The following is a 14208-nucleotide window of genomic DNA, read 5'->3' on the forward strand; positions in this document are numbered from 1 at the left end:
ATGTTGACTGAATCAACAAAATCACCTTCATATTTACTAAATTATTTGTGATCTGAACTTCCATGTTTCTGAAATCAATTGAGTTAATCACCAGAGTATTATGTCCTTTAGTGATCCTGCCAGCAAATGAAAGGCAGTTGTTGGTTTTTCTGTGCGATAGTGACTTATTTGGACAGATATGCAGAGCTTGCTTTAGTGTCTTAGTGAATTATTATATTTTAATTTTTTTAATGTTTTATTTACATAAATCTAGTTTTCTTATAGAATTTCATAATCACTATACATACCAAAAGGCACTTAACAAAATTCTTCATGCTTTTGAGGCAAGAAAGGAAAAGTCTTTCTCCATATCTTGTTGGCAAATATAATTGAATAAAATTTTAGCTGCTCTATCAAAAGCATATGAGGTAAAAATTTATGTCTTGAGTTGAATGACTTATAAAAAATCAAAAAGGAGAAGATTGTAGATTGATGGTTTTTACCTACAGCTCTAACATTCCAGGACAGGGTCATTTAAGGACTACCAAATGGCAGTTTCTGTCTAGATCCAGACTGCAAATAAATTTTGCCTTGATCTTGTCATGGTTCCAGACACATGCTGGGGAATCCTACATTTCTGCAGAAGACCCTGTGTCTCTGACCTCTTTCCCAGCCATTTGGGTGCAGCTGCTGTGCACCAACAAAATTCCAGTTATGATCGCAAACAGCGCCTGGTTTTTGAAGAATCAAATCCAGAACAGTTTGCTAATGTTATCAAGGGGATGTCAGCCAAATACGCCCAGTGAAGAGGCCTGGAACACTGCCCAAACATGTATATATGTTCCCAGTCTTAGCATCAGGAAGCACAAACAGATCTGACAGATTACAGGTGAAGATTATTTTTGCTTTGAGGAGGAAAGATATGCAGACTTACAGTTTTTGCTGACTTACAGCCAGAGGTATAGTCTGTTTTTTCAGTATCCTAGTCTGGCATATACCAACCTCTGCTTGGGAACAAACATTAAACTACAAACTAATAGCTGACTGTGACACCCAACTATTCCCTCCAACAAGACAACTCCGTGACAACACTGTTGTGCTGCAAATGTCACAGAAATTACAGGGAACAGCAGAAACCTGAAGGCTGATTTCAAGTCTGATATACTCTCCAGATAACTACAGTGATGCCTACAAACTGAAATGACAGCAGTATAAGAGCACATTTGTGCCTTCCAAAAAGGACTTGAAAGCATGTTTTCTGGATTCTATTTTCTGGATTCAAGTACACATTACATACTATCTGTTTTCCCTCTCCAAAACATATTTCTGGATTATTAAAGCTACCACAATCACTCAATACAACCAATGTGAAAAATAATTAAAAAATTACAATCCACTGATATGTATGAAATTAAAATAAAATTGAAGTTACTTATTATTGATAAAACATCAGGAACTTTTAACATCTAGCTAGTGAAGCAAGATTTTTGAATGTGAACTTATATGCATTTACTACCCAAATCTAAACAATTGTAAAGACAAGCTACCACCACTGAATTCAAAACTTTCTCTAATGTCAACTTTATTTACTCCTGTACTAATGCTATGTTTTATTTTCATCTCCATAAACTCTGAATATCACCTTTAGCAAAAAAAAAAAAAGGAGGGATATTAGTAGGAAAGTTGCTTCTATATGTCTTGGAGTCTAGCAGTCTGCTCAGATAAATTGTTGTGCATGCTTGTGTACTTACATTTCTTTATTAGGGAGGAGAGAGGAAGTTTAGAACTGGGCTTTGGACATGCATTTTCCTTCCAACAGAGTATGAATTCACCAAAATGCTTTTCAAACTAAAATTGCATTTTGAGATTGTTCTGAATATGACAAAAAGAGCTGGCCAATGGCAAATTGGAAAAGTTCATTTTGATATACCGGAATAAAATATATCTGTTCCGGGAACTATTGTTCCATAATCAAGTTTATAGATTATAAATTTTCAGATTCTAGTTTATAAAACTGTATTGTCAAGGCCCCCATTATTCCCAGATAAAGTAATGAGAGTAGCTATACCAGGATAAACTGCTGCTCCAGCCCCTCCGGTGTCCCATCTCCAGCAACAGGACCCTAGAAGCCATGGGGCTGCCTCACAGGACTTGATCTTTCAACCTATTCTGGTTTTTTTAATCTTATGGCCTCATAATTACTTATTTTATCATTATTTTCTTTTCCTTTAGGCCTTTCCCTCCTGAGGAGGGCTCTAAGATTTTGCAAGAATTTGACTAACACCTGACCCAAAAAAGGTTCTTCAGTAGGAACAGATGTCCAAGGCAGATGACTGGAGAACAGTATAAATGTAGGAAAGCATATCCAGGAATTTACAGCATAAGCACTTCCTCTGCCAGATGTAATATCTGCATATTCAGCAGGCTTAGAAAAAATTTTGTTCCATTAATTTTTCCAGTTGTGTTTTTGAAGCCACATTAATTTTAATCATTCGGTGTCCCATTCCAAGGAACTCCATACACATGCCATGTGGTGGACAATCTCCCACTGCTAGCTTTTAACCAGTGTTTCAACTGGTGACCCTTCATTCTTAGATGAAAGTAAGCACTACCTACAATTTCTACTGCTTTCTCCTTCCATTATCATCTATACTGCCTGAAGTATCCCTCATATCCTTAATTAATGCTATTTCACGTATTCAAACATCTGTCATGGTAGCTTTTTTTTTTTGAGATGTGTGTTCCAATACTTTATACAGTGTTTGAGTACATCATGAATTATGTGGTACAAATGTTTTTCTGATTTCCTGTCTGTTCTGTTAACAATTTATAAAATGCTATTTTTCTTTTGACCATTAATAAGCAAGTAACACCTCCCATGTCTTTCAGTTAAGATTTCCTTGGGAACTTACCTTGAACATACACTGGTATTTTAAAAGATAGGAGAAAATAAAACTTTAGAATTCATTCCTCAGGCACATTCATTTGCTGAATGATTAGAATGGAAAATGGAAAATACTGGCCTTCATTTAGACATTCAGACTATGACAGTATAAGTATATATATTTATGTATACATGAACATTTTTGATGTCTAAGGGAGTACTCAGTCTTAACCCCAGACACAGTGCAATGACAGTGTCACAGGAGCAGTGCTGTTCTTGCTATATCTGTTGGCTGTAGACTGGTTCCATAGGCACAGAATGCATCAGTTAATAGGAGATCTGGCAGAAAGAATTTCGGTTTGGTAAAGGGGGGAAGCAGGGAGGAAAGCTTGGGGGTTTTGTTTGGTTGCTTGGTTGTTTTGTTGTTGTTTTGTTTCTTTGTTTGTTATACAAGTTTATCATTCTGCTGGAGAAGCTCAACGATCTTGATTTACCCTGTGACCCTACAACCCCTGGACTGAATGGAAAAGTGGAAGGATATTGTTTCAAGGAGAAATGACAAAAGCAAAAATAGTCCCTTTGCCCTCAACCCCTGACCCTTAATGACTACTCACTGCACGTGGGAAGCCCAAAGAGGTGTGCAAATCTCGCTTAAGTATCCAGCATAACTACCAGGCCACTCTGAAAAGCAATTAGTAGGGCTACAATGATTCTACTCAGCCTATGATCTAGTCCAGTATCAGATTTGTTAGGAACACTAAGGTTCATTCCATACAAGAATTTCAGATCAACGTTTTAACATGAGAAGGAAAGAGAAAAGTTGTAGCCAATTAGATGTCTCACATTAACATTTATAGAATGTTTTAGCAGTTAATAGAACATTACTTTGCCCTCCCACACACCCTCTAAGAGTCTGCAGTAAGAAAGGTAAACAATTGCATAACAAGAGCACTCAAGCTATCCAACTACTTATTAAATAAATCATTTAAAGCAGAATTTCCCTCCTGTAGTGCTGCAGGAATTAACTCCGTCTTGGAAAATGACACTAACATAGTGAGTTTTCACCCTCTCCAGGGCATAATTATTTAATACCTAATAAATTATCAACAGTTATCAAGTTTGGTTCCCAATAAATCCAGCCGTAGTGACTGGCAAGAACAATAATACTTGGAATCACTTAGGAATACCATAAAGTGGTCCTCATTAGTGAGCTGAAATAGAATGCCTTATGGCCCATTTACAAAGAGATAAAGACACTTAATTATCCAGCTGCAATACAGTTCCTTAGGAGTTTCTGCTTGAGACAGCAATTTTGTGAGTAACTACCCATTCACTGAGAGGAGAACTAAAGATGTCTTTCACTAACTGCTACAAGGAGATTAAGTTGCTGGCTTTGTTTAATATTTCTAGTGTCCATATTTCTTTAATTGATTTATATTTTTCCACACAGGCACCCTAATGTGCATTTAATGTTTCCAGCTGAAGAATGGTATGCATACAAAGAAATTTTTCACTAATAAGCCATTTGGGTGACACCAAGAGTGTTGTTAGTAGGTTTATATATGCTGATATTCTCTGTAATATCTTTGGTGTGAGTGAAGAATACTAATTCTTCAGAAAGCAGGGTGAAGAGGGATTTGGCACTGACCTATACTGTAGGAAGGAGGGTGGGTAATTGATTGTAATATCAACAATCAAGAATTTAAATGTGACAATATATACTTAAAATATTATGGGTTTCAGTATGAATAAATATTGACCTCCTGTTGTGATCATCAACAAGTTAATAGGGATAAAATATCAGAATCCACAAATTCTGTTTTGAAAAATTTAGATATTTTCCACTGACATAAATTTCAGATGCTGCACATTCAAATTGACTTATTTCAGTATTGAAAGTCTGTTAAACTGCGGCCTAGCTTGATGCTACCTAATATACTTTGTTGCATTTTATTATAAAACATAACTTTGAAATTAAGGTATTCTTGCCCAAGCAGGGTATGAAAATATTTCTATTTTTAAATCATGATGATTTGGAATAATATTAATATTAATATTATTTTTTCAGTGTTAGAAAAAAAACAAAATTAAAATTAATCTGTCCCAACATGTATATCGATCATATAAATATCAACACTAATATAATTACTATTGAGCACATAATATGAAGAAAAAGGGTAGTTGCAGATGGATAAGTCACCTCATTTTAAAACATTTCACTTTACAAAAGTGACATTTTTGACTTTAAAGGAAGTCCTGACCTGAACTCTAAAACTACACTGAAAATGTTAGGTGAGTCAGGTTAGACTGACCCCCCGAAAAACTCCTACTTGAGCTTTCTGAGCTTCTCTGAAAAATGCATATCAATACAAACAGTCTCCAGGAGAATCAAGAAATCTATAGTACCTGAACAGAAAAAACCAAGTAACTCACAATAAAGCTGGTGCTGATGTATATGTTTAATTGAACATCCACACAACTGTATGAAGTCAGCCTGGCTCCTGACTGCAGCCCTGCAGTACTTCCCAGTTCAGTGGGTTGCTTGCCTCGATAGAATCGAGCTACAGTAAGGATAAGGGAACCTCTCTTCCATGACAATGAGTACAAAATAACGATTCAATTTTTCCACAGCTTTCAAAATATAAATAATAGCAGATTGTATGATGGAATGCATCTTTATAATAGTGAGCTTTATGGATGGATGCTTTCTGATAGTGATTTTCTGATTTCTTTTTAAGCTAAAGGTATTTCTGTTACTGCTTTAGTATATCTTAATATGATATTATTAATGAAACTTCATATTCATAAAATCTCAAAAGTAGGAAGAAGTAGAGAGACACTGAGCAAATGGATGTTTTCTGTATTCTTGAACACATACTGTCAACCTTAGTTGAAACTATCTGCTTTGACATCCTTGGGGATCAATTTAGGACTTCATGACTGAAAATAATAAGTGTGGAACAACAGATGAGTTCAGTGCATTAGACAGGGTTTTGTTTAAAGCTCTGGTGTCACTCTCACTTTGTCAAGTCTGGGTTTTTTGATTCTTTCTTAATTAAGAAAAAATAAAAAATAATAGATGAAAAACATCATGCTTTGTTATAACATTGCAGTATGTTATAAAATATTGGTAACAAAAATGTAATTTCTGGTATAAGAAAAAATTAGGAGTCACTTCATTCTTGCACTCTTTTCTTAAAACCGTGTTTCAAGCAATCCTGACCCACATCAAACCTACAGCTTTCAACCAAAGTTGGTAAGAAACTTCTGTACCTATAGCAAAATCTTATTTTTTTGATTCTGTGCTTCGGAAGAAAAATAAAGAAGTGACTGATATGATGTACTCTGGGTTTCTGCCTCACCAATTATGTTTCATCATGTTGAAAAAAACCTTAATAATGTCAAGGATGAGGTACAAAGAGGAGGCATGTGCTTAAGAAATTAAAAGGTATTGTTGGGGAAATGTTCCCAGATAAAACGCTGTCACCTCGGAATACGTCTCAGATGAGTACCAATATTACTCTTTCCACGAACAGAAAAAAAATTATCAAGACCTGTGTCATACAACCTTGGTCTTTTACACTGCTGTCTAAAATCTACTGGATTTAAATATCCTCATTATTGTATTCCAATATATGGCTGAATCAATATATGATAGAAAATTTGTCTCATTGGACACAGTCTAAATATTAAGATCTAAAACTACTGTTCCATTTTTCTGTCCTGTATTCCCACAAGGATTTCTTTTTTATGTTTGTTTTGTTGTATTTTGTTTTTAAAATACAGTTTGTATTATAAAAGGTGTCTTTGAAGTCTGACTAATGAAGTAGGGCAGCATCACTGCTGGGGTAATTCTGCTTCTGTCAATGGAGATTCCCCCATGCCTGTAACCTTCAGGTCATTTCTTTGAAGTTGCCATTCTATTTTCACTCTTTTCACTTCAGCATAAACTTTAACATCAAAATAACTTCAGTCCAAGACGGGGAATAAACTACTTATTGTTTGATTTTTTGTGGATACATTAATTGCTACACCTTTTAAAAGCATGAATTCCATTCAAATAAACTTTTAAACATATTTGCTTGTCCTACTTTTCCTGAAATGCCAGACCCACTAACTGTGTTATTTACTTCATGAACTCAATAGGCACTTCAGGGGAGGTAAAATCTTAGCATATATATGTATCATTTTGAGAATTAAGCTCAGCTTCTTGTCAGTATTCAAGAGGAAGATAATGCTTCATTTCTCTTTTACTAGGAGGTCATGAAACCAGACATTCATAACAAAACTTTCTCTACTGTTCAATTAATTTTCTGAAGCATATAAGTTTTGGCCAAACGTTTTAACAAGGTGTATTATTATGCAGTCTGACAGACAAAAACAACCAAAAAAAAGTGGAAAAGGAAAATAAGTTTATGGTTAAATATACTTTCCCATTGAACTTTACATTTCCTTGTTCTGTGGGTAGGAGTACTTGGACAATCATCAGAAGTTATGCAAATTAATATTAACACAATAGAAACTCAATCTATTTTCTTATAGTGGAATAAAAAGACAATGCATTTCAAAATATATGACTTTTGAGTGGGCATCTTTTGTGATATTTGGCTTGAAGCATAATTTCTTACTGGACCAACATGCTTTCCAAACTGCTTGGTTTGGATTTGCATACACACCTTTGATGATATTACCTATTTCTTAACATAATTTGTAGTGTATACTTTGTTCTGTCATTGAGGGTTTTTTTTAGTAATATTCATGTGACTCTCTACTTAACACTACGTATCCTTTTCATAAGTAATTTTTCTGATGTGGAAGCTTAAAAAGTCCATTACTAAACTATTCGCTGTGTTACAGATGTACTGTTTGACAGTGACAGCAGTGTGCTTTATCAATCCTCAGACTAATAATATTCAAAGTATATGAGGAATGAACAATAATCACAAAATCTTTTATGACCTTTCCTAAGAATAATGTGATTTCTATCCAGTTCTTATCTGTTACAGGTGAAGAACTTCTATAGTCTTGGAAACTATAGTCATGCAACATCTCTATGGTGATTATTTAGACCTTCACATCAACTATTCTGTTTCTTCATCTTTTGTTGGGGAAAAGTATGAGTTTCATGCATTCATCTATATTGCAATTTGGAGATTACTTCATCTTTAAAAAGTTATTTTTAATATTTGCTATGCTGAACAACTATTTCACTTGTAAGTTTAGTTTAGAAATTCTACTGTAGAAATTTATCAGCAACTGCTGCCGAGGTTGTTGCCCCTGCCTAAAATATGCACAGCCAATCTGACAAGTCTGTTTAGCCATAGACACAGGCCAAGGCAGAGACATGTGAGTTCCCAGAGTATTCTGCATTTATTTGACTCTTTGTAGGCTTTGTGACCTATTACAGTGTCTATTTTAAGGCTTTCATGCAACTGAAATTCTAGAATCAGAATTGCTCACACTGGGAGAGAGGTGGGTGGTATTTTGGAAACTGAACTCACAAACAATTCCAAGTTTTACAGGTGGCCCCCATCCCGAAACTGGTTCGTACCAAAACTGACACTGAAAATGGAACCTGGATTTTCTATTTAGTTTCATCTATATTTTAAAAATTTATCTTTTGTATGGCTTTTATTTTACTTTTTTTTTTTTTTTTTTGGTAGTGTTTGGTTTTTTGGTTTTGGTTTGTTTGGTTTTTTGGGGTTTTTTTGTTTGTTTGTTGGTTGGTTGGTTGGTTGGTTGGTTGGTTTGGGCTTTTTTGTATGGTTTTTTTTCCACTTTCTCATTTGCCTTTGTATCCTTCAGAAATCCTCCTAATATTTGCTTAGCCACAGTGGAAGCACTAAAGCAGATTTCTTAGGGTTATTATCCAGTTCTAGGGACTATGTTAGCAAAGCTCCTTAGAGTGTTAAACTACACAAAAGCAGTTTTTGTTCAGCCCTGTGTCTCTACACTAATCAGTTATATTATTCACAGGCTCCTAGCAGGCAAACTTGTGATAGTTTCCCAAATTATTCAAATCAATCTAAAAATAAGTCTTTTGATATGATTATGTCATTACTGGAGGAAATGTATCTCATGTTTTGTAATCAAAAAGCAATGGTTATCACCAAATTGTTTTCAAACTAATTTGTTTAGCTGTATTACTACTTTTTTCAGTTTCACAATTTGGAAAATCCAGAATACTATGACTTATGAGAAGAATAAAATAATTTTCCTGTCTGTGACTTATCTTGGGAGAGAATTTTAGGTTTCTTGATATGGCTAATCTTTTTTTAAATATATAGACATACATGTAATATAAAATATATTTACTTACATTTTTATTTTATGGTTGAAAATCCAATAAAGGTACTTAAAGTCATTCATCTTTTACAATCTGGCCATCTAGACTTCATACCTCACTTAAGTTGTGCTTCCTTTCAAAGATGACTGTCCCTAGTTAAAAACCCAAAGTTCTTAAGGGGACCCATCCTTTTGTAGCTCTGTAGCTTTCTAATAATTAAAAAATCTTTATCGATCTTGATGATATCTAGTAACCTGCACCTAAATGACTTTTATCAATGGAAAATATCTCTTAATGTTACTGACTGTTCCTTTTCTCCCTACCATTAGTTATTTTGTACACTTCCATGACAGTATGCCACATACCTCCTCTCCTCTCTAATAGTTCTATATGTTACAGCTCTCTCTCCTCATATAGAAATTGTTCCAGGTCTCTAATTGTCCTATTCTTTTCTGGTCCATTTCCATTTTTACTATATCACTTAAGAAATTAGATGACTGAGATTTTTTGAAGTAGAAGAAAGAAGGGGTGCCACTTATCTATGTGTCACATTTTGTTATTCTCCCTCTCCCAAGAAACACCAGTGCTCACAGAAAGTTTTTTATTTTGAACATTAGTGCACACTTCAAGACTTGTGTTAGACTATCTAAGTTTCATATTTTGGTGTGAATTTAGAAGAGTATCTCCAGTGTTACTTCCCAGCATGCATATGGAGATGGAAATCATTTTCAACATATATTTGCACAGACTGAAGTTGGCTTTAATTTTTGGCATAACCAAATCCTTTTGTATTTAGTCTCCATTAGAATTGTGTTGTGCTTCAGGATAATATTATTATTTTAACTTCAGCTATCTGACTCCTTTTTCAGCTCTGAACGTATATCAAAAAATGTTGGTCAGCTAGATTTAATCAGACAAGAAGTGGAAACATTTCTGCAATTATTCCTCTTTAAATTATTCTCTTTAAATAAAAACGGCATCCAAGGAAAATTCTGAACATAATACACAAAAGGTAATGGAGCCCAAAATCAAGGGGTTTAGTTAGGCTTTTAATTTATATTTAGGCATATAACTGTGCTAATCATCCTTTGTTCCACAGTTCCTCAGAAGTTAAAAAGACTGTTGAAAACTCAGATTTTCAGGTACTGAATTAGTACCCAGGAGCCCAGTCTAAAACATCTACTTCTGTATTCCTCATTCACAGTTTTTATAAGAAGCAGCTGAGGAAATGAAGTTTAGGAAAAATGTTGGTTTATTTGTTGTTTTTTTCTTTGAATCAAATTCCAAATTTCCAAATCTTTTTAACCTTAAAAAGAACTTGCAGTATATCTCTGTATGAGAATAATATATCTTTCATTTCGATACTGATTTTAAAATACTCCTGAGCTTTATTAGAACACTCGGGACACAGCCCTGCCAGGTTTCTTTGCCAAAAAAACATAAAACATAATGAAGGCTTTGCATTGCATCACAATGTTTCTCTACTGATATGAGAACAGTCTACTATGAAATGTTATTTAATTCAAAATGCTAGGGAACGATATAACAAAATGAGCAGAAGGGAACATTTAGAATGAACATGAGAGGGGAAAAATTGTTTTTGTTTTTTTTTTAAAGTAGTCTATCAACATGGGCCCAAGCATGCAACACTTCCAAAGGAAGAGATGTAATCCTCATCACTTGAGCAGTTTAGATTTAAGCCACACAAGTTGCATGGGAATATATAGCAGAGAGAAAACTCACAGTGCCTTGAGTTGAATAGTTTGAATGACCTAGCATGTCTCCCAACTCTTAGAGCTTTGAATAATGACAGAGGTGATGAATTTTTGATAGGTGGGATGGTGTGATTATTTGATGGGGGTTTTTGTGGTTTTTTTGGTTTTTAGATAGTTTATGGCACTTCAAATTACAATGATCAAATATACTGAACTCTTTGGACTACTGGTACTTAACCTCTCATAGACCTCCTTCATCCATGTTTCCACACTCACTGAATGACTATCACAACTCACACATCTACAGTTTCTCTCTAAGTTTATTATGTACCCTTTCTCAGAAGGGTTTTTGTATTGTCATTTCTGTATTACTTTGCCTTGTTTTTCATAGTTACTAATTTATTCTTCCCAGTGTCATGTTTCCATTCTTTACAGTGGTCTCCATTCACCCATCTCCCTTGAACAGTTCTGACGAAAGGAATGTCTTTCCCAAGACACTTTGCAATGTCTTTGGCATATGAAAAATGAAATTCTACCTGAATTTCTGTCTCTATTGCTATAAGAAAACTGTTTACTAAGAAAGGCATACTTGAGGAGAATTGTCCTAGAGTCTTTGTCAACACTTTCTCTCAAAGGATGTTATTTCTATCTTTATTCTTTTGAGTTTTGAGATGTAACAGAACTAGTACCAGTAGTGCTTGCAATAGAATGTCTCATAGAAAATTACTGTGCCTCAATTTAAAGAAATCAGACAAGCAAAGTGAAGAAACAATAAAGAAAGGAACTTAATCAGCCAAGCAAACAAAGAAGCGGTATTACACAACCAGGTGCATTGTCTTAAAGGAGTTCATAAAGCAGTCACTCAGAACTTTGGGGTTTCCAGACAGAAAGGACCCCCAGAGACCTTCAGTGAAGCTCCTCAGAGGCCTTATAAGGATACATATATATGCTAATAAATGTTGGGAATTGTCATGAATATGTAACAGGATGGCAAGAAACACAAATGAATAATCACGGAATGCAAACATGTAAACTGTAGCTGAGATGTCATGGTGTGGACTTTGGTAAAATTATTACCAGTATACTTGGTTCACAGAATAAATAATGTCTGACTTCTAAACTCACAAACTGAGTCTGAGAGATTTCTTTTAAGTGCCAATTTTGGGCAACAGTTTGGAGTGTGCTTGATACACCAACAAAACACAGCAAGGCAGAGGAAAGAAAAATTATCCCTTATTATAAATAAAATCTTCATTCAAGTGAAGATATTCATCTTTTGGATGTCTACCGACAGCACCATAAGTGCCTAAATCTGAGGTATCAACATTATAATCCACATATATGTAAAAAATTCTGAATTACTTTGTTTCCTATCATGTTCTCTCTATTGATTGTATGGGAAGACTAAAGTAAATGAGGAATAGGCACCTGTAAAATTAACACCCACAATTGGTTGTATTACTCCCAACAGAAGGAGATAGATACTCAGAGCAACAAAACAATATGTCTAATGTGAAGTTGATGGAATTATGGCCTAGCTATGGAAAAGGTATAATAACTCAATGACACCAAATTAAAAAAATCAAATATGGCTGTTAGTACAAGGGTCAGCCTCAGCAATGTCTAAAATCTATTTGATTTGTGGGTTCGTATTAGCTTTTTTGTCCTCAACTATAATGTCTTTTTCTTTCTTGGAATAAGCTCATTAAGTTCTGCCTTCCCAAAAATTCAGGACTTACTTCAGAGGAAATTTCCTAGTACTTCTAATGTTTTTTAATGATATATTCTTACCTCCTTCTTTGGAGCAGAGGGTGATCAGAGTGTGAACTGTTTCCATCAATTCAAGCTGCTGTTTCTGTAGGACGCTGTTATTGCTTGTTGCCTTGTTTAACTGCTTCTCTAGTTCCTGGATTATGTAGCTTTGTCGTGTGACTAAGCTTTGTAGGTTCTCTTTTTCCTCCTTCAAAGTGGCCAGCTCCTCTTTGTGCCTTTCTTCCATTTCCAAAATTCTGTGCTCAAGAAAGCTAAAATGAAATCAAACAATTAGTAGATATTGTTTCAAGCCAAAATAGCTAAGAATACAAAAAACAGAATGGTTTTTTTTCATGGTACTACCTAACTCAATAATTCTAAAAATGTCACATCTAGTAATTCAGCCCACTGATTTTGTCTGTCAAGTAGCCAAATATGACTGATATCTAAGACTCCATTTTGTGATGTTTGCATACTGTACTGCTTAAAGTGCATGGAACTGCATATGTAGGTGTTACTCTTGTCTAAGTACATGAGCATAAGGCCTGTAACACAGAATCACAGAATATGTTGAGTTGGAAGGGACCCACATATTTGTACATAAAACCTCAGGCAGAAAAGCCTAAGGCAGGCAGAGGAGGGAGAAGAGCAGGGCATTGAAGAGCGATATGAGTGGGTCAATATGATACGAGACAAAAATCAGGGGCAAACTGAGAAAGAGCTTGTGAAGGGCCTTGCCACTGAATGGAAGATAAGCATTGGCAGTCATGGAGGACCATCAAGAGATATGGAACCCATAATAAAAGTACCATTTGATGTGGTCTGTGACACTGGGATAAGAATTGCACTACAGATGAGTGGTAGCTTCTTTCTCATTAAGAATAGTACTGTTTTCCCAAAAGGTAAATAAAAAATTTGCATTTTAATGTAAGATTCCCTTGTTTTCCTTGACTGTACATACGTATTCCACCACGCTCCGCAGTGATATTTTCTTATTCCACAAAAGGCTCCTCAGACAGAAAACTGTTGGGCATCACACTATGCAACATGCTTATATCAGTTTGTATAAATAATTTTACACATGTATAGAAACACTTTCTCATGATTAATATTCTTTTTCTACTACCCTCTCTGTCCTGTGCCGAAGTGTACAATTTGCAAAGATCAAAGACATATTGAAATATATATAAAAGAATAGAGGTGGTGTAGACATAAAGGACAGCTAATATCTGTCAACAGTGAACAAGAAGTTTTTTCATGACAGTGCTTTGATGCTGTGGTGGGAGTTTAGCAGAAAGAATTTATTAATATTAGATAAAGAAAGTAATTCAATCTCTCTTCTACTTTCTCTATAGGGATTCTACTGTATACACCAAAAGAGATGTTTCTCATGCCCACAAACCAACTGGTGGTTACAAACTTGCCAACAAACTGCTTCCTGTTCAAGTCAGTCTTAGGTTTTATTTATTTGCACTCTCCCTCCACCTTTGTTTTTACTTCTGGATAATAGATCAGTGGCAAAATGCCTGCATAATTTCAGGTCATTTAACCTAACTGAAGAATGTAATAAAATCCATATGGAGTTGTTTCTA

General features: G+C 34.9%; 1 protein-coding gene across 3 annotated transcripts in view; it reads right to left on the reverse strand.

Annotated features, from left to right (window-relative positions):
* ANGPT1 (angiopoietin 1) overlaps positions 1-14208 on the reverse strand; it is a 156865-nt gene that overhangs the window by 66242 nt on the left and 76415 nt on the right. For all 3 annotated transcript variants that reach the window (XM_027657203.1, XM_027657206.1, XM_027657204.1), the window contains exon 4: positions 12656-12888. In XM_027657203.1, coding sequence (XP_027513004.1) covers positions 12656-12888 — 233 coding nt within the window. The remainder of the gene's footprint in view (positions 1-12655; positions 12889-14208) is intronic.

Source organism: Corapipo altera, unplaced genomic scaffold (assembly GCF_003945725.1).
Source record: "Corapipo altera isolate COAL_440 unplaced genomic scaffold, ASM394572v1 52b, whole genome shotgun sequence".
Taxonomy (NCBI): Eukaryota; Metazoa; Chordata; class Aves; order Passeriformes; family Pipridae; genus Corapipo; species Corapipo altera.